Source organism: Myxine glutinosa, chromosome 3 (genome assembly GCF_964187855.1).
Source record: "Myxine glutinosa chromosome 3, kmMyxGlut1.1, whole genome shotgun sequence".
In the NCBI taxonomy this organism is placed as follows: Eukaryota; Metazoa; Chordata; class Myxini; order Myxiniformes; family Myxinidae; genus Myxine; species Myxine glutinosa.
In genome coordinates this window covers 195329068-195352849 of record NC_136263.1, presented here as the reverse complement: position 1 = coordinate 195352849, position 23782 = coordinate 195329068, and the positions used below count along the sequence as shown (strand labels likewise).

General features: G+C 48.3%; 2 protein-coding genes across 7 annotated transcripts in view; both read left to right on the top strand.

The window, feature by feature from the left end:
- Positions 1 to 10232, top strand: part of MCPH1 (microcephalin 1) — a 243684-nt gene extending 233452 nt beyond the window's left edge. For all 6 annotated transcript variants that reach the window (XM_068109556.2, XM_068109553.2, XM_078774938.1 and 3 more), the window contains one exon: positions 4311 to 10232. In XM_068109556.2, the coding sequence (XP_067965657.2) occupies positions 4311 to 4390 (80 nt within the window). In that variant the 3' untranslated portion in view covers positions 4391 to 10232. The remainder of the gene's footprint in view (positions 1 to 4310) is intronic.
- Positions 4501 to 23782, top strand: part of AGPAT5 (1-acylglycerol-3-phosphate O-acyltransferase 5) — a 58356-nt gene continuing 39074 nt past the window's right edge. Inside the window, exon 1 of the mRNA XM_068109559.2 lies at positions 4501 to 4554. Within this exon, the coding sequence (XP_067965660.2) occupies positions 4546 to 4554 (9 nt within the window). The 5' untranslated portion in view covers positions 4501 to 4545. The remainder of the gene's footprint in view (positions 4555 to 23782) is intronic.

The window sequence follows — 23782 nt, the reverse complement described above, 5'->3', positions numbered from 1 at the left end:
CGGCCATGCAGGTGTCTGTGCAAATGCCAACGTTGATTTTCGGATTCTCCATGCTCTGATGATTCCAAAAATGTACAGGTTTGCTAATCCCAAAATTTTGAAAGAAATTATATTTGTTAACATGGTGAACCTGACTAAATGGGTACATTCAATAATACATCATCCACATGGTGGAAAAATTATAATTATACATACATCATCATCAATAATTATAATTATTATAATAATTATAATAATAATCTATAATTATAATTATACAATTATAATAATCAATTATACATTCATCATCAATAATTATGCATCATCCTACGGGTGTGTATATTTATTATACAAACAGGTATGTTTAAATGTACTGTTGTAGAAATGGCTTCTAGGAATTGAGAATGTTTAGCTGAGGAATAGTTATTTCCATAGTGCACATTTAGCGTAAGCGTGAAGTAATTTAATTGTGATATGAGATTATGCATCAATATTTGTATAGAAAGGTGTCGTCTTCCTCCTGAATGTTTGTGTCTAAAACCGCCTTTTCCTTAAAACCCTTTTAAATAGTCTTTCCTTTGTAATCTGTTCGAAATGTCCTTTTATGGGGAGATTTGGCCTCGCAACACCGCAAAGGTACAAGTTTTGGCGCAAAGGCACACATTTTTGTGTGATGGGCGAGCTTTGAACATTCCAGAGTCAAGAGGCTCAGGGGAGGTGCGGGGCAGACAGGCCCGCATCTTACTGTCTCTTTTGAAGCTCTCTTCCACTAAATCTATTCCTTCTTACCCGCCACACGGCTGTCAGTACCCACCACATGCGCAATGAGTCGACTGCTCCGTGCACCAAGTCAACCTTCACAGGGTCCCCTTCAAACACCCCGGGTCCCAATACGACACTCACCACCAGCTCATACACCTCAATAAATGTAAACTTGCTCACCAGCGTCGGTCCAGTACAGCACACAGGCAGTCCGTACTCACTCATCGACATAGGTCTGGCCTCGCTCACTGGCATTAGTCCGGCCTCACTTACACACACTTACACACTGCGCAGACTCATCCGCCAACCCACGTCGCAGACTCAAACATCTGGCTCATCCGCTGAGGCTCGAGTATCCACACATACTCCATCACGTCGTCGCGTCACACCCTGTCGGCCCTGGTCATCAGAAGAGGACCACCTTGGTCCCCTGCAGGGTCCAAACACACGCCTGTGGTTATCGTACCTCATATACCCCACTGGACTTGCTATCTTCCCCCCTTAAAGACCCCCAATCTGGCTCGTTAAGTGGACAGTCTCTTTGCACTTGGGCAGAGCAACATCCACATAAGTGCGATGTCCTTCCAGGCCATTATTACTCAACCACGTCCATGTGGAATTTTCCTTCATCCCCCTAAACCAACCCACCATTTCACTTTCGATTTGGGTCCCTGCCTGTGCCCCAAAAGATTCATTGTTTTTATCCACCTCCCCCTACATTTGTTCTCAACCCCAATTTTATCTTCGAGTTTTTCATTTATCTCTGTCATTTCCACTTTATTGTCCCCCGTCGCACCGCGGAGCGAAAGGGGGACTATGGTTTTCCCCTCCGTCCGTGTGTGCGTTCGTCCATCCGTGCGTGCGTGTGTGCGTGCGTGCATGCGGGCGTGCGTGCGTGCATAAGCGAAGGACCGAATTCTAATTTGGTGTGTGGGTGCAACCCACGTCAGAATCCAAGATGGCCGCCGCCATGTATGTCTGAACCTTGTGAGCGGAATATCTTGAAAAATAAGCGAAGTACCAACTTCTAATCTGCTGTGTGGGTGTATCTAGGCATAAGAAAGAACGCTATTGAAAATTGGGTCGCCACGTCAAAATCCAAGATGGCCACCACCATGTATGTCTGAACCTTGTGAACGGAATATCTTGAAAAATAAGCGAAGTACCAACTTCTAATCTGGTGTGTGGGTGTATCTAGGCATAAGGAAGAACGCTGTTGAAAATTGGGTCGCCACGTCAAAATCCAAGATGGCCGCCACCATATATATGTCTGAACCTTGTGAGCGAAATATCTTGAAAAATAAACGAACTACTAACTTCTAATCTGGTGTGTGGGTGTATCTACGCATGAGGGAGAACGCTATTGAAAATTGGGTCGCCACGTCAAAATCCCAGATGGCCGCCTTGCGTCTTCCACTTTGTCAACTCACATCACTTCACCGACGGGGGACCTAGGCGTAACGCTTGTTTTCATCTAATTTGGTTTCCAGATAGTCAATGTTTTTGCTAACCCTAACCCTAATACCCACAATCTTTTCATTACTTTTATTTAAGCATCCTCCTTGTGCATCCATTTTTGTCCCCCGTCGCACCGCGGAGCGAAAGGGGGACTATGGTTTTCCACTCCGTCTGTGTGTGCGTCCGTGCGTGCGTGTGTGCGTGCGTGCATTGAACCTTGTGAGCAGAATATCTTGAAAAATAAATGAACTACTAACTTCTAATCTGGTGTGTGGGTGTATCTAGGCATAAGGAAGAACGCTATTGAAAATTATGTCGCCACGTCAAAATCCATGATGGCCGCCGCCATATGTCTGAACCTTGTGAGCGAAATATCTTGAAAAATAAACGAACTACTAACTTCTAATCTGGTGTGTTGGTGTATCTACGCATAAGGAAGAACGCTATTGAACATTGGGTCGCCACGTCAAAATCCAAGATGGCCGCCGCCATGTATGTCTGAACCTTGTGAGCGGAATATCCTGAAAAATAAGCGAAGTACCAACTTCTAATCTGGTGCGCGACTGTATCTACGCATAAGGAAGAACGCTATTGAAAATTGGGTCGCCACGTCAAAATCAAAGATGGCCGCCGCCATGTATGTCTGAACCTTGTGAGTGGAATATCTTGAAAAATAAACTAACTACTAACTTCTAATCTGGTGTGTGGGTGTGTCTCCAACCCACTCGCAAATATTATCGACTCTTCCATGTTTCCTGCATCTTCCACTTTGTCAACTCACATCACTTCACCGATGGGGGACCTAGGCGTAACGCTTGTACCTTCTCAGCCATCCATTTGTGTCATTAGTTTCTGGAACATGTCCTGGATTGGACAACGCGCCAGCCTCCTGACTTGACCATTCAGAACCCGTAGGAGAGGGCCTCCGAGCTACATCATGAATGTGGGAGGTTCCTATTCTATGCCTGTCCCCACAAGGCTGCACCCCCGGCTTCTCCAAACACGTTCCTCACCGCCCACCATTACACGACCATCCGCCATCTTTTGCATTGTTCTTGCACACACTTAATTTGAAAGTAAACTATTTTAAATTTTGCCACAGCCAAATGTGCTTTTCTTATGCTCAAAGTTGTTGTTAAGCTTTTTAGTGTTTAACAGTGTTTAAAAGTTTTAAATCCAAAATATAAGTTCATTTTTACTTAGGCACCATGAACCAGACTCACTGATTGGCAAGATATCCATGCTGTAAATGTTGGAATTTTTTTTGGGATAACTATGACATCATCGGTGTGGTGGGTTTGGCAGCCATATTGGATTTTAGTGAAAGCCTTTAAAAATCTTCTTACCTCAAAATGCCAAACTGATTGACGAAAAATTTTAACTGCGCCCTCGACTACCCATGGGGATGCACGATTGATCACTAAAATGTCATCGATCACGTGGTGTGGCAGCCATATTGGAATGAAGGGAAAAAAATTACAACTCCCTCTAAAACAGCTTCACCATTCAATGCGAAACTTTACAGACACCACCAACTAAACTTGCTGCATATAGTGTGCTTACAGTGACATCATTGGTCATGTGGTGTGGCAGCCATATTGGATATAAAAATGCACCTTATCCGATCAATGTGAAACTTTATACTTGTGATTAACTACCCAATTTGAAGCGGGTTTTAAATATTTATGACTGGGCAGCCACTTTAGATTGAAAAGACAAATTCTTTAAAAATCTACTTCTCTGAAACCGATTAACAGATCGATGCAAAATTTCATTATATATGATTGACTAACCATGATAAATAACGTTTGATAATAACGTTTGAAACGTTATAGGTCACGTGATCCGGTAGCTATATTGGATTGAAACTAAAACCTTCAAAAATCTTCTTCTGTCAAACCGCTGAACCGATCAATGCAAAATTTTTGGTATATCATCAGTTGCCCATGGCGATAAAAGCTAATTTGATTACTAAAACATGATTGGTGAAGTTGTTCCAGAGAAAACATTTTTTACTTTTACTGTTGCATGAAACTACAAATGCCATCTCCCAACCATATCACATCTTACCGCTTTGTGACACACCTGTTCTTCCCCTTATTTGCTTGCAGACTGCATCACACAGTACAAAGTGTTACCAATGGACGATTATCTCCACCATCGTCACCATACTTCTCACGGACGGCCATAACTGAAAATCTTGGACTCAAGACCTTCATCTTGGACCATATCAGGGACAATGTTGTCATAATGTTTCTCTGCATTCAATCATCTGTTAGCAATCTACACGCAGTGGACGGCTCATGGTGCAGCCTGATTACTCGTTCCCGTGACGTCACCAAATGAATGAACGAGGTAGGAGTCAAACGTGAGAGCTTTCCTTTGATGGTCAAGCGCTCAGTGTAAAGTGCTGCATCATCAATATCACGTGGTGCTCTTTGCATCACCACATAGGACAAATATTTACACTTTTTACCATTTGATGGAAGCCTCCAACATGGAGACATTTTTTTTTTTTACATCAAAGAGCTCTTCAGGGTTTTGTAACCTTTTCATTAATCATGTGCGCTTCGTTTTTATCCAATTTGTACAATTTATTCTTTAATTAAAAGCTATGTTTATTATTATACAGACTTGGCATTTAATATGGAATATTTTTTTTTTCTTGACTTGGGTTTACTTTCTGAACTCAGTATATCAATCTGGTGAGTTTATTTTACACTTCGGTGATTTATTTGTTAAAAGAACCATGTCACTGATTGTCTGTCGCAGCAGGAAGTCAATAAGAGGTTTATATCACAGGTGGCGTGACAAAATGTACGGATAGGTACATTTGACGATTGGCTTCACAATCGGGTATATAAGGGTTGTTGCGTTCTGTATTAGTGGAAATCAACTGCTGCACGTCTACAAAAGTTATTGCCGCTTCCTCTGGAGATGGTCCGTAAACTCGACAATGCTGTTTGTCATGGAGTGGTGGCTTTACGAAATTCCGCCATGAAACAGCGCGCTATTGCTCGGCAGTATGGCATCACTCAAGGTCAGGTGTCAAAGATCCTGAAACGAAATGCTCAGAGGGGTGTCCCTACTCCAATACCGAGGCCAAGACGTCCGCGCAGAACCACAAGGAGGGATGATCGCCAGCTGCACCGGTTAGTCCGCAATGGCCGTACCAAGTCAGCTAATCGGCTTAGGGTTGAGTGGCAGCAACTGACAAATGTGCCTGTATCCAGAAGGCTAGTCAACCAACGACTGGTTCAAGCAGGCTATCATGCCAGGCATCCCCTGAGAAAGCCACACTGGACCGGACAACACCACCAGCGCCGATTGCAGTGGGCCAGAGAGCACCGTCAATGGCAGCCAGGACACTGGAATCACATGATCTTCAGTGGCGAGTCTAGATTTCTGGTCTATCGTCAAGATGGCCGCGTCCGAGTGCGCAGACAAGTGCATGAAGCCTACAACGAAGATTGAATAGTGCCAAGAGTCCAAGCTGGAGGTGGTGGGGTGACCGTTTGGGCTGCTTTTCATGCAGGGGGCAAAACTGACCTGGTTGTTCTGAATGGAAACCTGAACCAGTTCAAGTACAGGGCCATTCTGGAAGAAACATTGCTTCCATTTTCTCGTGCTGCCTTTCGAGGAAACTTTGTCTTCCAAGATGACAATGCATGGCCTCATCGTGCTCGCATGATCCAACATTTTCTTGCTGACCGTGGTGTGGAGCATATGGAGTGGCCTGCCATGTCCCCGGATATGAATCTGATAGAGAACTTGTGGGCAGAATTAACCTGTCAAATCGACCACTTGGACCAGCAGCCGACCTCTGTGCGTGAATTGCAGCAGGCTATTGTCACTGCATGGCAAGCGATTCCTGTCCAAACCTTGGCAAATTTCGTGAACAGCATGCCTCAAAGTGTACGTGCTCTCCTGAATGCTCGTGGGGGTTACACGAAGTACTGAACTGTAATTTTACTGTCCGTAATCCCAGTCGTAATTTAGCTTTTGTTTTTGTTTAAAAAAAATTGGGCTAATGTGCAAAGTAAAGAGATACTTCGGGAAAACGTACAGAAGTTTAACACAGTACTGTCCATGAATTGAGTTCGATATCAGTTTACATCACTTTCAAGGATCAATTTATTTGCTTCGAAATGTCAAATGTGGTTTTCGTTTCTTTTAAAGGTCACATTAACAAAATCTAGAATAATTTCAACATAATTCCAATGAACTTTTGGTTCTAAGTCATCTTGAAAAGTAAGTTCACCCCCACAAAAAAAATATTCCATATTAAATGCCAAGTCTTTATATCAATTCTTAATCACAGCTGTCAATGAAATAACGTTTTCTGAAAGCATCATAATAATACATTGAATGAACTATGTTTTTTTTTTTTATCGAACCGATCCTGAAAATGTCATGCAGTTCATTCAATGAAAAGGGCTTTTCAATAATCAATAGGAATGGAGTTGGTAGTGATTGGGTGGGGAAGAGGCCACCACAGTGAGGTGTAACCAGCAGACCAGAGGCCTCACCGTTAATGTTAATATGAACAAGCACTTATATACCATAATATTGTGGTAACTGAGAATAAGCAATGCTTCAAATAGCCTTGCCCAAGGTTCCGTTGTGCTACTACCTTGGACGTGGAGGACTTGAGAGGACTGTGCAGAGGTAGTGCATTTACCTGGGAACTGTCTGGGTTCAATTGGTGTTTCCCAGGCAGAGCGCTCAATTGCAAAGTGCGCCGTACCTCGGATGGACGTGATACCCGGCATCCTGTCTGCTCACATTAGTTGATGGACGTTAAAGGTCCCATGGTGTCCTTTGCGAAGGTTAGGTGACCTATCATCGGCACCCTGAACAAATGACAAATTCCCACCCAAATCACCTCCAGACGAAGTCACGCATGGCCAGACACTTTGTGAAAAAGACTTTGACCCTCTGCGGTGGGATTAATTATGGCCATTAAAGTAGTAGTAGTAGTAGTAGTTGTCGTAAAAATTTAGTTTCTAATTCTTACACCAAACTAGTGGTCTGTGTTGGTGGCACCAGAGAATATGACATATTATTTGCCATGAAGGGTCACAAGGTGCTGACGTTTCGGCCTTTTTTTCTCTTGTTCTTCTTTACTGAGTCAAGGCTCGTGTTGGAGCGATAACACTGAGCAGATCAGGAAGTGACAGACCAAAAGGAACGGTAGAACGAGGGTGAAACACCAACAGCAGGGTTGAAGGACAAAATATCGGGAGATGGACAAACAATGGGTGTGGGGAAGAATTAGGGGCAGTGCCGGATTTACAATGGCTCCAATGGTGCCTCAGCACCAGGCCCACAATCAGAAGGGGCCCATAGTGACCAAGATAGATGTTTTTTTTTAAATGTACACATTGTGATACATTTCAATAACTAATGTGTATTTAACAGCGTGGTGGCGGCACACATCAGGAAATGGTAGTATGATTTTTCAATTTAAATAGTATTTAAAAAGTAGGATTACATTAATGGCGCACATTTCATTTCCGGTGCGGTAAGCTTGCATTTTATGCGTGTTCTTTTTGCGCTTTCTTGGAATAGTGCGCCTCCGTCATTTACACCATTTTTTTAACTTACGTTCATGAGGGACTGGAATTGCGTGACGAGTTCGTGAATAACATTGCGATTGAATGTTTGCACTGAACAACATGAAAACGTGTTCGTTACGACACCCGGATGCGGTTAGATTGCCTTCCCTCTCCCTCGCCTTCCGGGTTCCCCATCCCTCAGTTTCTGGACCCCTCCATGTTAGCATCATGCAAGTGGTGAAGTGTTTCCCATTTAGCTCGTGAAATGTGCAGCTGTACTAAGCATAGCCCTTGCAATCATGACTGAAAAGCGTCCGTGGAGTAGCAAGGTTAGTAGTGCGAGCGAAATGCGGAGGAAGGCCATCACTATTGAAGTAAAAATGGATGTTTTAAGACGGTATGAAAGAGGTGATCGTACAGGTGAAATGAGGATCAGGGAGTGCTTGCTACATTCAAGGTGTATTATCTCCGAAGAACATTGGCAAAGCTGGTGAAATCAACTGATGATGATCCAGGTGATTGTAAAGGAATTCTGGAATGCCTTTACAATAAGGGATGTTCTTTGTAATGTTAAGGAGTCTTGGAAGGAAGTCATTCGTCCCTGTATGAGTGTGTATGGGGGAAACTTTGCCCTCAATTTGTTCAATTTGGCTTTGAAGGTTTCAGCGTGAATGATGTGTCGAAAGCACGACATAACATTGTCGAAATGGCCAAAACTGGCTTTGATGAGGTGGAGGAGGGTGACGTAGAGAAGTTTGAATATGGACACTGAGTGTAGAGATTGCCTTCATTACCTCCGCCACCGAAGGTGGATGGAGGTTATGTTTTCACCCCTGTCTGTCTGTCTGTTTGTCTGTCTGTGAACAATATATCTCAAAAAGTTGTGGACGAATTTGGAATACATTTGGCAGAGAGGAAGTATATGTGACAAGGACGAAATGATTACATTTTGGTGAAGATCCGGATTCGGATCCGGCTTCTAGAAGTTTTTAAGTGATTCTTCACCATTGGGAGATGGGTCCAAAAACGATACATAGCAGGATATCTCAAAAAGTTATGGACGGATTTGGACGAAACTTGGTGGACGAGTTTGTGTGTCTGACAAGGACGATTCGATTTGATTTTGGTGAAGATCTGAATATGGATTCGGATAACAGATTTGTTTAATTTTTCAAGTGATTCTTCACCATTCAGAGATCGGGTGAAAAGCGATAAATAACATGATATTTTATTAAAAGTTGTGGACGGATTTGGACGAAACTTGGGGGACGAGTTGCATAGGTGACAAGAACAAGCCGATTAGATTTTGGTGAAGATCTGAATATGGATTCGGATAAGAGATTTATTTAATTTTTCAAGTGATTCTTCACCATTCAGAGATCGGGTGAAAAGCGATAAATAACATGATATTTTATTAAAAGTTGTGGACGGATTTGAACGAAACTTGGGGGACGAGTTGCATAGGTGACAAGAACAAGCCGATTAGATTTTGGTGAAGATCTGAATATGGATTCGGATAAGAGATTTATTTAATTTTTTAAGTGATTCTTCACCATTGTGTGAAGGCGGTTTTACACCATCCTGGATGTAGGGGGATCTCTGGGTCGCTCCTGCGAGTTTGATTAGTTGACTCGAAGCTTCTCAAACAAATTCGACAAATACAGCACAACAAGGTACGATTTAACACGGGAAATTGGACGGAAACACAAACAGCAACACAGGGACGAAGATACAACAGGAAAAACATGACATCCGATTCGGAAAACTTGGGTTTAATGAGGTGGGAGCTACAGCTGCAGATTTGACCAACACAAGGAAAAAAAATCCCCGAACTTTACCCGTCATCTGAGCAAAAGAGCCAAAGGGTGTAAAACCCCAAATACCGGCACCTGGTGATCCTTTATTGCGAATAACTCCAACCATTTTATCATTGTGTTTTTGTTTAGTAGTAGTAGTAGTGGTAGCAGTAATATCTGTCGTGATCGTCATCATATTAAACGTTGATTAATCAATGAGGAAGAAGATTGACAGGTTTCCAGTTACCATGAAGTTTTATTTTTACCTTTGAGTATTATGTTGCCGAATCATCGATTTAACATCGAAATAAGAATGAGTTTTGGGCCTGTAATCCATAATTATAAATGGTCGTATGGAACATGCACGGTTCGACATCAAGTCATCAGCAAGTTCAACAAAAGTCGGTTTCAGCCTAAAATCTTATGGGGTTCCCTCCTGCGTTGTAGGTTGACATGTGTTGCTCGAACGTAAAACACCCGGTAGAAATGTGGAATCTGCACGACGAGGCCATGTCATCCAATCGAATGTGATGGAGCGTTACAGCTAAACGAGCTTTGTTTGGAATGTTTGAACATTATGACCTGTAGAATGGCCTGTAGCTTTACGATGGCCTTGGAATGATGGCAAAGATAAATAAAAAAGATCTCACAATAAAATGTCTTTGAGATGAACCTGTAATATATTGGGTTTTATTGGAGAGTGGCTTGTGTGCATCATGCGTGTCGTGAAGATACTCAAGATCTATGGCTTTCCAGATCATGAAAGAGTTCCATTATGGGATGATTGGCAGAGTCTCCATGGTAGGTGATGTCACTGACTCGTTTGGTATATGCCATGGAGTGAAACAGGGTTGTGTGTTAGCACCCACTCTGTTTACCTTGTTTCTAACTGGAGTCCGTCCCAGCACGTCACAAAATCTCAGTACTGGAATTTATATCCGTACCAGAAGTACCGGAAAACTATTCGACCTCACCAGACTGCGTGCCAACACCAAAGTGCGAGTAGAATGTGTTGGAGAACTTCTGTTTCCTGACGATTCAGCCCTAGTTGCCCATTTACTTAGGGGTATCCAAGAATTCACCAATCGTTTTGCAACTGCAGCAAAACAATTTGGACTCCAAATTAATACCAGAAAAACTGAACTTCTCTTTCAGTCAACTGAGAGACGTAACATTGACACGAACATTCAACCCAAAGTACTTGTCAATGTAGAAGCCCTTAGATGTGCTAACACCGATACATATCTTGGGAGTGCAGTAACACATGATGACTCACCTGATGCCGAAGTTGCACACCACGTGCAGGCAGCATCAAAAGCTTTTGGAAGCCCGACCAAACGTCTCTGGTCCCAGCATGGCATCAGAACTACAACCAGGATCAAGGTCTATCGTGCTGTAGTGATGACTGCACTTCTGTACTCAGTGGAAGCTGGGACTCTTTACAGGAGCCACATAAAGAAACTCACAAGCTCGCAATTAAGACATGTGCGGCGCCATTTGATTCCCAAAAGCTAAGACCGAGTCCCCAATATCACAGTCCAAAGGAGACCTGGGATACCCAGTGTTGAGGCATTAATTACCTCTGCCCAACTTAGATGGACAGGTCACGTCATTCGTATGCCAGAGCATCGGCTCCCAAAAATTTTACTTTAAGGTGAGCTGAAGGAGGGTAAACGTGTACCTGGAGGACAAAAGCTACATTACAAAGACGTGAAAAGACATCTGAAGAAAGCAAACATTAACATCGGCAACTGGGAAGAACTTGCCAGAGATTTTTTAAAAAAAATAGTGGAGAACTGTTGTCTACGACTCGGTTGAGATGGTTGAGCAACAAAGAGAGGATGAATATTGTCCTGTCCGTGCCGATAAAGACCAGTCTCGGACGGATGACCGATCATGCTTACCTCCGAGGCGTTCAATCCAACAATGGCGGACCTTCTTTACACGTGAGGGAAAGGAGAGTGACGAGGCTTACCTGCACGGCGTACGCGGCACGGGTGGTTTTCCGAATCGCCGACAGATAAAAGGGACAGGGCGAGGAATTAAAATGCAACAATGGTTGAATAAAAATAAATGCAGGACAATGAAAAGGTAACACTAAATTCCTAAATTGAGGGACCCTCCACGCGGACTCGTATACTACACAAAGGGAAAAATAAATGGAAAAGAATGCATGTTGATTTGCGTGTACTCAGCTCTGAGCGGCCTTCAGACCCCATCAGGTTCGCGCGCGTGAAAACACCGCCTTGGTACCAAGCCCCATTCACCGCCACGCCGACGCAAGCGCAAAGCGAGCAGGCTGAGCTCCGTCCTCATTGTCCGCTCCACACAGCACCAACAGTCTCTCAGGCGCACCCAGCACCGCGCAGACGGCACAAACGAGCCAGGGAAAGAAAATGCGTCCACTCGTCACTAAAGGCAGGACCCAAGAGGAGAAACTGCGCGAATGCGTCCTCCTTCCACACAAACCAGGAACAGAGCAAGGACGTGTGGCTGCTCGTTCTAAAACCCCGAACCAAAGAGCGTCTACGTCTTCAATAGCCGTACCAAGAAGAGTGCGAAATGCGACTGTCCTTTCTCAACTCGGGACCAAAAAGAAGAATGTGTCTGTTCGCAATGAGAACCCAGCGCAAGAAGCAGCAAAATGCCGACTGCACGCGATCAATGTCCCTGGCTCAAGAGAACAAAATGCCGAGACTCAAGTCTTTTGTTCCCAGGGCTCATCCGACGATGTACGCGCACGCTCCTATCAGCGAGTGCCATCTCCTCGCTCCATGGTACCGGACCAATCACGACCCCATGGGGTGGGGTCCCACACCCCTCCCGTGCTCCCGCGATGGCTCAGCCGTCAGAATCATTGGTAGTGCTCAATGTCTTGGTTCCGGTTGTTTTATTTGGTGTTATATTGCGTGCCGATTGCTTGCTGGTAGTGTGTGCGTGTCGTGTATGTCATAAGGAACAGAGAAATCACGGATGCATTTACATACAGGGGATTTACCCGTAACCCCTACCTAAATAACATTATCCCACCCCTCGTCATGGGGACAAATATACGAGCTTACACGACATCCGGTCTAACGGATCCCTACTTAGGTGCAGGTTCTTCTTCTTCACTACAGTCGGAGCACACTACCTTATGCAATCCTAACTGGCCCTAAGGTATCCCATTGCCTACCCCTTCACAAACGTAACAATATCAATGCCGTCGTCTCCAGCGGCACAAAGTCTGCAATAAAAACTGACCAATACAATTATTTTGCTTTCATTGCAACAGAGGATTTATATCCAATGCTGGTCTCGCTTACCATCGTCACGCAGACGTGTTCTGACCCATATGCCTCCAGGTCAATCAAAGAAGAAGATGTGTCATATGTAGAGTATGTACAGGTAATGGAGAAAAAAAATGAAAACAGTGACATGTTTCTTAGTAGTATTGGGCCACCATTATTATTATTTTTGTGCCCATGACCTTGGAGTCTGGGTACCCCCAGTACGTATGCAAAATTTGGTGGAGATTGGCCAAGGGGTATGTGGAATTGTATGGAAATCAAAGAGAAGGAAACACATCAAATGCTAAAATAGAAACTGTTGTAGGAGCTGTGCTCCCACGTAATCGGAAGAATGGACGCGACAAAAAGCTGGAATTCGTCCAAGTTTCTTTATTGAAACAAAACAACTCGGTTACTCTGAAAAGCCCGTTTATCGGGCAGCAATATATATACACATTATCCCGGAGCGTTTGCCCGGGAAAGGCGAGAGCGGGCGTGGCCGGGCGTCCCGGACGCGGCCTGGCAAGTCGAGAGCGGGCATGGCCGGGCGTGCCCGGGCATGCCCGGGCGTCCCGGACGAGGCCTGGCAAGTTGAGAGCGGGCCTGCCCGGGCGTCCTGGACGAGCCCGGCATGGTGATCGCTCCGCGTCCTTGGTAGGTGCAAGGCGATTGTGTAAACCCAGCGGTAGCCGCTACACACGTCCCCCCAGAATCGACTTGCACCGGCAGGGTTAATTTAAGGGGGTTCCTGATGACCCGGCCGAAGCGACCCCTGGCGGGTCGTGGGGGGGGGGGGGGGTGCGGTGTGGTGGTGGGCGGTCGAGTGGGGGGCACCGTGGACGGGGGGTGGCCTCGCCGTGCCGGAAGGGCCAACCGTGGTGGTTGGTCGATGTCCACGTGCGCCGGCTTGAGGCGGTCCACCGCAATCCGGTCCGACCTGCCGCCGATGTCGATGACGAACGACTTGTCGTCCCGTCGCAGGACCCGGAAGGGCCCGTCGTACGGCGGCCGGAGTGGCCCCCGATGTGCGTCATGACGCACAAAAACGTACTCCGCTGTGCGAAGCGCTGGGGGGACGTAGGACTGGGGGTCACCGTGGTGGGACGTTGGCACGGGGGCAAACCGTCGGGCGGCCTCCTGGAGGTCCGAGCGCTGGTGAGCTGCGGACCAGGGACTGGTAGCGTCGGGGACGAATTCGCCCGGGACGCGTAGCGCCTGGCCGTAGACAAGCTCGGCGGTGTATGCCCGGAGGTCCTCCTTGGGGGCCGTGCGGAGGCCCAAAAGGACCCACGGCAGCCGGTCGGCCCAACCGCCGTCCTGAAGGCCGGCCATGAGCGCGGCCTTCATGGAGCGGTGGAATCGCTCGCACAACCCGTTGGCTTGGGGGTGGTAGGCCGTAGTACGGTGGAGCTTGACCCCCAGGTTGCGGGCGACCGCGCCCCACAGCTCGGAGGTGAACTGCGGTCCGCGGTCCGACGAGATGTCCGCCGGTGCGCCGAAGCGGGCGACCGAGGTGGCGATGAAAGCCTGCGCCACGTCGGCGGTGGTGGTGGAGATGAGGGGAACGGCCTCCGGCCACCTGGTGGTCCTGTCCACCATGGTGAGCAGGTGTGTGAACCCCCGTGATGGGGGGAGGGGGCCCACCAGGTCCACGTTGACGTGGTCGAAACGTCCGGGCACGGTGAAAGGTGCCAGCGGGGCCTGGGTGTGTCGGTGGACCTTGGCCTGTTGGCAGGCTGTGCAGGTGCTGGTCCAATCGCGGACGTCCCGTCGAAGGCCGTGCCAGACGAATCGCGCCGACACCAGCTTCTGGGAAGCTTTCCGGCCCGGGTGGGAAAGGCCGTGGAGGGAGGCGAAGATGCGGCGTTGCCAGGTAACGGGCACGATGGGGCGAGGCTGGCCTTGGGAGACGTCACAGAGCAGGACAGTGTCCGCGAAGGGGATGTCGGCCAGGCAGAGGCCCGTGTCCGCCGCCCGGAGGGCTTGCACCGTGGTATCGGTGGTTTGGTCCGCCGCCATAAGCGCGAAGTCCACGCCGAGGTGGACCGCGTTCGCGCGGGCCCGAGAAAGACAGTCGGCCACGGCGTTGTCTTTGCCGGCGACGTGCCGGATGTCCGTGGTAAACTCCGACACGGCGGAGAGGTGGCGCTGTTGGCGGGCCGACCACGGCTCCGTGACCTTGGCCATTGCGTAAACCAACGGCTTGTGGTCGACGAACGCCGTGAAGGGTCGGCCCTCCAGGAGGTGGCGGAAATGGCGAATGGCCAGGTGTAGACCGAGGCGCTCACGGTCAAACGTGCTATATTTGAGCTCGTTCGGCCGGAGCTGCCGGCTGAAAAAAGCGAGTGGCTGCCAAACCCCGTTCACCCATTGCTCATGTACGGCGCCCACCGCGTAGTCGGAGGCATCCGTGGTGAGGGCGATGGGAGCGTTGAGCACCGGGTGAGCGAGCAGTGTTGCGTCGGCGAGGGCCCGCTTTGAGCTTTTGAAGGCCGCGTCCATTGCTGCGGACCAGACGACGTCGTGCTTGGCCGGCTTGCCCCGGAGGGCTTCGTAGAGGGGCCGCATGAGTTGAGCAGCGCAGGGCACGAAGCGGTGATAGAAATTCACCATTCCCAGGAATTCCTGCAGGGCCTTTATGGAGCGGGGACGCGGAAACGTGGTGATGGCCTCGACCTTGGTTGGCAGCGGCACGGCCCCGTTCTTGGTGATGTGGTGGCCCAAAAAATCAACGGCCGTCATGCCGAAGTGGCATTTGGCCGGGTTGACGATGAGGCCGTGCTCGCTGAGGCGCCCGAACAGTGTTCGGCGGTGGAGGAGGTGCTCGGCACGGGACGTGCTGGCGACGAGGATGTCGTCCAGGTAAACGAAGAGGAATGGCAGGTCACGCAGCACGCCGTCCATCAAGCGCTGGAACGCCTGAGCCGCGTTCTTGAGGCCAAACGGCATCCGCAGGAATTCGAACAAGCCGAACGGCGTGATGACGGCCGTTTTAGGGACGTCGGCCGCCCTGACAGGTACCTGGTGATATCCCCGTATGAGATCGATTTTTGAAAAAATGACCCGTCCTGCCATACGGGCGGATAAGTCTTGGATGTGCGGGATCGGATACCTGTCGGGGGTGGTAGCATCGTTAAGGCGGCGGTAGTCTCCGCATGGGCGCCAGCCGCCCCCTGGTTTTGGGACGATGTGTAGTGGCGAAGCCCACGCGCTATCGGAGCGCCGCACGATGCCGAGGTGTTCCAAAGCGTCGAACTCGGCTTTGGCCATGGCGAGCTTGGCTGGGTCGAGGCGGCGGGCTCTGGCGTAGACCGGCGGGCCCGTGGTTGGTATGTGGTGCTCGATCCCATGTCATACTGCGACGGCCGAAAACGTCGGCCGCGTGAGGGCCGGGAACTCCGTGAGCAGGCGAGCAAACTCGTTCGCCGCCGGGAGGGCGCATGCCAGCTCGGTCGGAGCGGAGCTGCTCAATGTGCATACCAGGGAGCTGAAGGTCTCGGCGTTGATGAGGCGATGCCGTTGGACGTCCACCAGCAGTCCGTGTGCGCAGAGGAAGTCGGCGCCTAACAGAGCCATGGGCACGCTTGCGGTTACAAAAGTCCAAGCAAAGCGTTGGCCGTCGAAGCAGAGGGTGACGTTGCGCGGGCCGAAGGTGCGGATGGCCGATCCGTTGGCCGCAACCAAAGAGGGGCCGCAAACCGCGGACTGCCTGTCCTGATCGGAGGCGGGTATGACGCTCAGTTGGGCGCCGGTGTCGCACAGGAAGCGCCGTCCGGACGCTTTGTCCGTGATGAAAAGTAAGTTGCCCGTGTGGCCGGCGCTAATGGCTGGTAATGAACGCCGGCCCGGCCGTTTCCCGGCCTGCCGAAGGTGCACGAGGGTCGGCATGTCCGGGCCTTCTGTCCGAACCTGGCATGATAGTAACACCATGCTTGGTCAGGTGGAGGCCCCGGTTGTCGTGCTGGAGGTGGTCGGCTTGGCGTAGCGGCCGCCAATTGCGTCGGCAGTTCGGTCGTCGACCGTGCCGGGTGCTCGGGCGCCATGGGCATTGCGTCGGACGGCGGTGGGCCCCAGGTCGCTGCTGCAATGCGTTGGCCTGCCGCGGAGATCTTGTCGGCTTCCCTGGCGAGGGCGCGGGGATCCGTGATCGTCGTGCTCGCCAGGGCGAGGCGTACTGGGCTAGGCAGCTGACGGAGGAACAGCTCCCGGAACAGGAATGCCGGAGAGTGCTCGCCGAGCAGCGAAAGCATGTAGTCCATTCGCTCGGATGGGCACGTGTCGCCGAGCTCGGGCAGGTCGAGCAGGCGCCGTGCGCGTTCCACCGATGAGAGGGCGAAAGCGTCGAGGAGGAGCTTTTTAATCGCGCCGTATTTGTCAGCGGCTGGCGGGCTCTCGAGGAGGCTCAGGGGGCGGGCCACGGTGGCTGAGCCGAGCGCTGCTACCACATGGTGGAAGCGGGTGTCGTCGGCCGTGATGCCTCGCAGGGCGAACAGGGAGTCCGCCTGGGCGAACCAAACCGCCGCGTGAGCCTCCCAGAAGGTAGGCAGTTTGAGGGCAACTGCCGTGTCCATGTCGGTAGGTCACCAATGTAGGAGCTGTGCTCCCACGTAATCGGAAGAATGGACGCGACAAAAAGCTGGAATTCGTCCGAGTTTCTTTATTGAAACAAAACAACTCGTGTACTCTGAAAAGCCTGTTTATCGGGCAGCAATATACAGGGTGTCTCAAAATACATGGAACCCATGTCACTGCTAATAATTCTGCCAATATTAATGTTCTTGTTCTTTTTTTTTCAGATTTGAAGAGAGGAGACCATAACAACTAATAATTATTAATCAAAATGCCTTGGACAAAGGAGGAAAAACATATTTTGCGTCACTACTTATTTGGAGACGAAATCATTCAAAACGGTGCAAGCAAAATTTCGCAGGAAGTTCAACTTCAACAACTATCCCCAGAAAAACCAAATTTATCGTTGGGCACACAAATTTCAAGCCACTGGATCAGTAAACAACCTCAACAAGAAGGCAGAAACACCCAGTTCTGGCAGGAAGCTGACTGCAAGATCTCCTGACAATGTGAATGCGGTGAGACATTCTGTCGGAAGGAGCCCGAAAAAGTACATCCGAAGACGTAGCCAAGAGCTGGGTCTTTCACGTGCGTCAGTGCAAAGAATCTTGATCAAGGATCTTCAGCTGTACCCATACAAGATCCAGATCAAGCATAAACTCACACCAGCTGTCATGGCAAAACGTGTTGTGATGTGCCGGTGGTTCGAGAACAAGATCGAAGAGGTTCCTGACTTTCTTTATGATGTTTGGTTCAGCGACGAAGCACACTTCTTGCTCTGTGGGCATGTCAATAGCAAGAACAATGTGTTCTGGGGCACACAAGCCCCAGACGAGGTGCTTCAGAGGCCCTTGCACTCTGTGAAATGCACGGCCTGGGTGGCCATCTCAAAACATGGCATAATCGGACCGTTTTGGTTTGAAGACGCAGACGACGAGGCAGTCACTGTCACAAAGGAGCGTTACATTGTGGTGCTCAACAAGTTCTGGAGGGGACTTGGGAGATGTCGTGGCGTGAATCGAGATGTGCAATTGTTCCAACAAGATGGGGCAACTCCACATACAGCCAACATCACGATGGAGTGGCTGGACCACCGATTCCCTGATCGGCTGATCAGCAGGCGCCGCGAACCCAAGTGGTCTCCGCATTCACCCGATCTGAACCCCCCAGATTTTTATCTCTGGGGGTTCTTGAAGGACCACGTGTATGAGAATCGTCCTCAATCCATTTCTGAACTGAAAGTGACCATCACCCAGAAGATTCGTGCCATCAGGAAGGAAGAGTGTGTCAGGGTGATTGACAACTTCGCTCGTCGGCTTCAAGTGTGTCTAAGGCGCAAAGGCGGTCATTTGGAACATGTGCTCTAATAAATGTATCCTTTGAGCTAGAGACGTCAAATCTTCAGTTTTTTTTATTATCATATCAGCTTCCAGGAAATGTAATCTTTTTTGGAGTTTCTTGTCTGAGTAATAAATTATTATCATGTTAATGGGTTCCATCTATTTTGAGACACCCGTTATATACACATTATCCCGGAGCGTTTGCCCGGGAAAGGCGAGAGGGGGCGTGGCCGGGCATCCCGGACGAGGCCTGGCAAGTTGAGAGCGGGCCTGCCCGGGCGTCCTGGACGAGCCCGGCATGGTGATCGCTCCGCGTCCTTGGTAGGTGCAAGGCGATTGTGTAAACCCAGCGGTAGCCGCTACACTGTCATACTTTGGCCACATCAACAAAAATCTGGAGAAATGAACCATGCTGAATTTGGTTTTGAGGGAAGAAGAGGAAGAGGCAGACCTTGTATGTGCTGCTTGGGTGGAGTAAAGGCTGCGACCAGGCCGTTTATGCCAGAGCTTCGAGAAACAATGCAGGATACGGATGTTTGGAGAAATATGATCATGAATGTCACCAGACGTTGGACACGACACGACCTGACGGAACTAGGTATATATATGGTATGCTTACAGTATGCCAGCGGGGTATGCTTACACATTGTGTAAATAAGAAACCGTGCTTCGTATGTAAGTACATAATAACCGACCTCCTGTTCGATATCAATCTGGGTTTTATTTATTTCTTTTACAGACGCATTTACGCTTTTTAAGTAAATTTTCATTGAGATTTTTATTTCACAGTTTACAGTCATCGAAATTACAATGTTCAAATGCGAGACATCGATTGAGGTTTTTTGGTTTTGTTATGGATGCGTTAACGTTTTTTGTGCATAAATTTTCATTTACAGGATGTTTTTACATTGACGGACATTATTGTCATGTTTATTTCACAGTTTACAGTTAAAGGAATTACAATTTTCAAACGTTAGATATTGATTGAGGTTTCTTTTTGGTTTTTTAATGCAAGTTTTAATTTACGGATGCTTTCCGACGGTTGTGTAATTTTTCCCAGTGCACCGGCTTTGATGTCCGTCGGCACACCAAATTTCAGCTTCCATGACACCCAGAAAGTATTGAACATTGATATCAGTCAGTCAGTGGCTAGAAAGAGCTTTACATATATTTATTTATTTATATATATATATATATATATTTTTTTTTTTTTTTGAATGGAGAGGGAGAGTCCATAGGTAGAATGTCGTAATAATTGTATGGACCGTGTGATCGAATGGGGAGGTGCAGAGTCAGTGAGTGTAAACCTCAAAGCAGATTAGGTGAAGATTGTTGTGTAAAACCTATAACAGGTGAGGGCAGGTGAAGATTGTTTTCCTGTCACTTTTTCTTGAATGAGCAGTGCCGTTGCAAAGCACACAGTATCGATTTCCTTCAAGGGTGATGATTTCGGTTTTTGTTTTTTTTTGTTTTTTGTATACAAGATCGAGGCTCGTGAAAGAGCTAACCTTAATCACACAAAAAGTCAAACCGTCACATAAAACACAAATTAAGGGGAGTGATAGACAAGATGGGGAGAGAGGGGGAAGGACACAAACACAACATTTGAGAGCAGGGACATCGAGAGAATTGTGGGAGGCAGAGGGCTTGGAGAGAGGTGGGAGAGGTATAAAACATATGGACAGTGCAAGGACTTCCAGGAAAGAAGTTGGAATTTCAAAAAAGTGGATCTGGAGTTGGTTCTTCTTCCTGGTTTTTTTGTCCGTTGGTTGTTTTTATGTAGTTGTGGTTTTCCCCTGAGTGGTATCGATCTCATCTCCTCTGTTTTGTTGGCCAACTCTTCTTCCAGTCGACACTGCTCATCATCTTCCTCCTCTTTGCTCAGTTGTTCTCCCTTGTCTTCCTGTTTGTTATCATCTATCGTTCTTGCTCTTTTGCCTTCTGTCTGTGTATTTGTCATTTGGATTGGATTAGCGGGTTGGGCCTGTTCTCTCTCCAAGGGTAGGTCTGCATCTTTTCTTTCTATTATACTTGGTCTCTGCGTCTGGACCTCCGCTGAGCAATGATATCCAAGCAAAAAGACAAACTAAAAATGTTGAATTCTTTCTGTAATTCACGGGCCGGTGTTTGTTTGTGTGTTTGTCGTGCTACTCCTACAGTTCTGTGCCGATTACATCCAGACTTGCTACATAGGATCAGCATGACCCCAATTCATGTAGAGGTGTGTTTTTATCTTTTCTGGTGGTGTTGGGAGGGAAGGAGAGATGCAAATTCTCTATGTAAATGTTTATGGTGTAGCGCCACCTCCAGGTGGCAGAGGGTATTACAAGTCCTATCCGTTACAGTGCTGTATTCCTATCCCCACGTTTTACAGCACAGTGAGGTATTTTAAATTATAAGCAGTCGGCATGTTTTTGCTTCAGGCACGTAACACGGGTTATATATACATATATATATATATATATATATATATATATATATATATATATATAAATTCGGAGCGATTGGATCAGCTGTCTGTTGCTTATACACCGCCCAGATAAAGGTATGCATCAGAAGAACATGCCACATGCTGAGAACAAGATCCACCCGTAGAGCAGGTACTCTACTGGTATTCATATAATTAACTTGATCAACCAGTGACTAAAAAATGACAAGACACGTGATCGAAAATGCAATATGATCACCTTCAACTCCACTGTCTTGGGTCACGTGACCTGCAGTGAGCAGACAGACAGACAGACGTTTATTCAGGGATATTTTCGTTTACGGGAAATTTCCGACTGATTTTTGTTCCTGGAATATTGCCTTTTAAGTTGAATCGGTATGCAAAATTCCAGCTTATATCTACCATGTAAAACACAGTGTTTGTTGGTACATTTTGTACATGTGTCTGATGTCTGATGTATTTTTTTAATTTTTTTTATTGTATACAGAATCGAGGCTCGTGTAAGAGCTAACACATTGAACATGAAAAACATGCACAGACACATAAAACATGCAATGAAGGGAGCGGGAGACAAGAGGGGGCGAGAGAGGGAAGCACAGAAGCACAACAACAGTAGAGAACAAGGACGTCGGTAGATCTGTGGGAGTGGGAGGGCTGGGGAGGAGGGAGGGGTACACGGTATAAAACAAATGAACACTACTAGGAATTTCAGGAATGAAGTTGGAGATTGAAAGAGGTGGATTTGGGGTGTTTAACGGGGGTAGAAAAGATCAAGGTTTTGGATGGGGGAAGATAAGAGATGGTGGTGAACAGCTGTTTTGAAGACCTGGAGGAAGGAGAGGGATTGAAGAGAGTGAGGGAGTTTGTTCCAGAGGCGGGAGAAAAGAGAGGAATGAAGGAGTGAAGGTGATCAGTGGTTCTGGTTTTAGACAGTTGCACGAGGAGAGGGTTGCTGGTGGACCGTGTGTATCCTGTAGATACCTGGGGGGAAACAAAGCAGGGACAGGACAGAGAGTGCAAGACCAGAAAGTAGGCAAGAGAAGACAGGGAGACCAGCAACCTGTCTGTGATGGCAAAATGATAGACCCACAGACTCAGGTTCGTCCAATGGTCTTGAAATCTTTGGTTTCCATGACGTCAAGCTGAGCAACGTCTGAGTCAGGGGAGCCAGGCCCAGATGGGAGAGCAGTACTCCAAGCTGCGGATGAAGGCCTTGCAGGAATCTTTTTGTTCTTACAATCCACAAATAATCATCCACATCAATTCCCTCCTTAATGGCGTCCTTTCCTCTCTTGATGCAGAATTGTATTTTACTCAGATTGTTACACCACCTCATATTTGATCTTTCCTGTCACTTATACATCTTGTGGTCTTATAATTCTGCCTTTTCTCATTAATCCAAACATCTATTTGGCAGGGAAGTTAGGCTTGGTTGCAAGGGCAGCACTTTGGGGGCATGGGGAAACACCTTGGAGGGCATAGGGCAACACCTTGGGAGGAATGGGACAACACCTTGGGGGACTTTGTGGCATGGGACAACACCTTGGGAGGAATGGGACAACACCATAGGGGACTTTGTGGCATGGGACAACACCTTGGGAGGAATGGGACAACACCTTGGGGGCATGGGCAGCGCCTTTGGGGGGCATGGGCCTTCATTCTTGCCTTGGGGACCTGGGGGCGTGGGAAAACACCTTAGGGGTTTGGTGGCATGGGGCAGTGCCTTGGGGGGGGGGGGGCATAGGAGAAGCATTTTGGCAGCATAGGGGCATCGCCTTGGGGGGCAGAGGGGCAGTGCTTTAGCAGTATAGGGGCATCACCTTGGGGGGCATGGGGGCATCGCCTTGGGGGGCAGAGGGGCATCGCTTTTGGGGCAGCGTTTTGGCGGCATAGGGGCAGCGCCTTGAGGGGCAGAGGGGCATCGCTTTGGGGGCATAGGGGCATCACCTTGGGGGGCATGGAGGCAGCGTTTTGGCAACATAGGGGCAGCGCTTTGGGAGGCATGGGGGCAGCGCCTTGGGGCATCACCTTGGGGGGCATGGAGGCAGCGCCTTGGAGCATAGGGGCATCACCTTGGGGGGCATATGGGCATCACCTTGGGGGGCATGGAGGCAGCGTTTTGGCAGCATAGGGGCAGCGCTTTGGGGGGCGTGGGGGCAGCGATTTGGGGGGGCATAGGGAGCAGCGCCTTGGGGGGCATAGTGGGCAGCGTCTTGGGGGGCATAGGGGGCAGCGTCTTGGGGGTATAGGGGCATTCAGACGAGGTTCAGAGCTGGAGGGAATCGCTGTTGTAAGAATCAGATCTACAACATTGTCCCAAGAGTGAGTTTAATTCAGAATCGATCTCCAGCAATACCTGTAAGAAACCAACGAGCCACACATCAGTATACAGTGATCATAGAAGTGAGTAATGGATTTGCAATTAGTACAAGCAAGCTTAGAACCAAGAGTAACACGCACCATCTGAGTATGCACAACATCGCACAGAGTAAATGTCACAGGAATCATCGGAGCGCTGTCCAGTCCGAATTCTTATAGGAGCCTCTCAGTGGACAGAGTCGGCATAACTCCTGGGTTCAACTTAGACACAATTTCATTACAG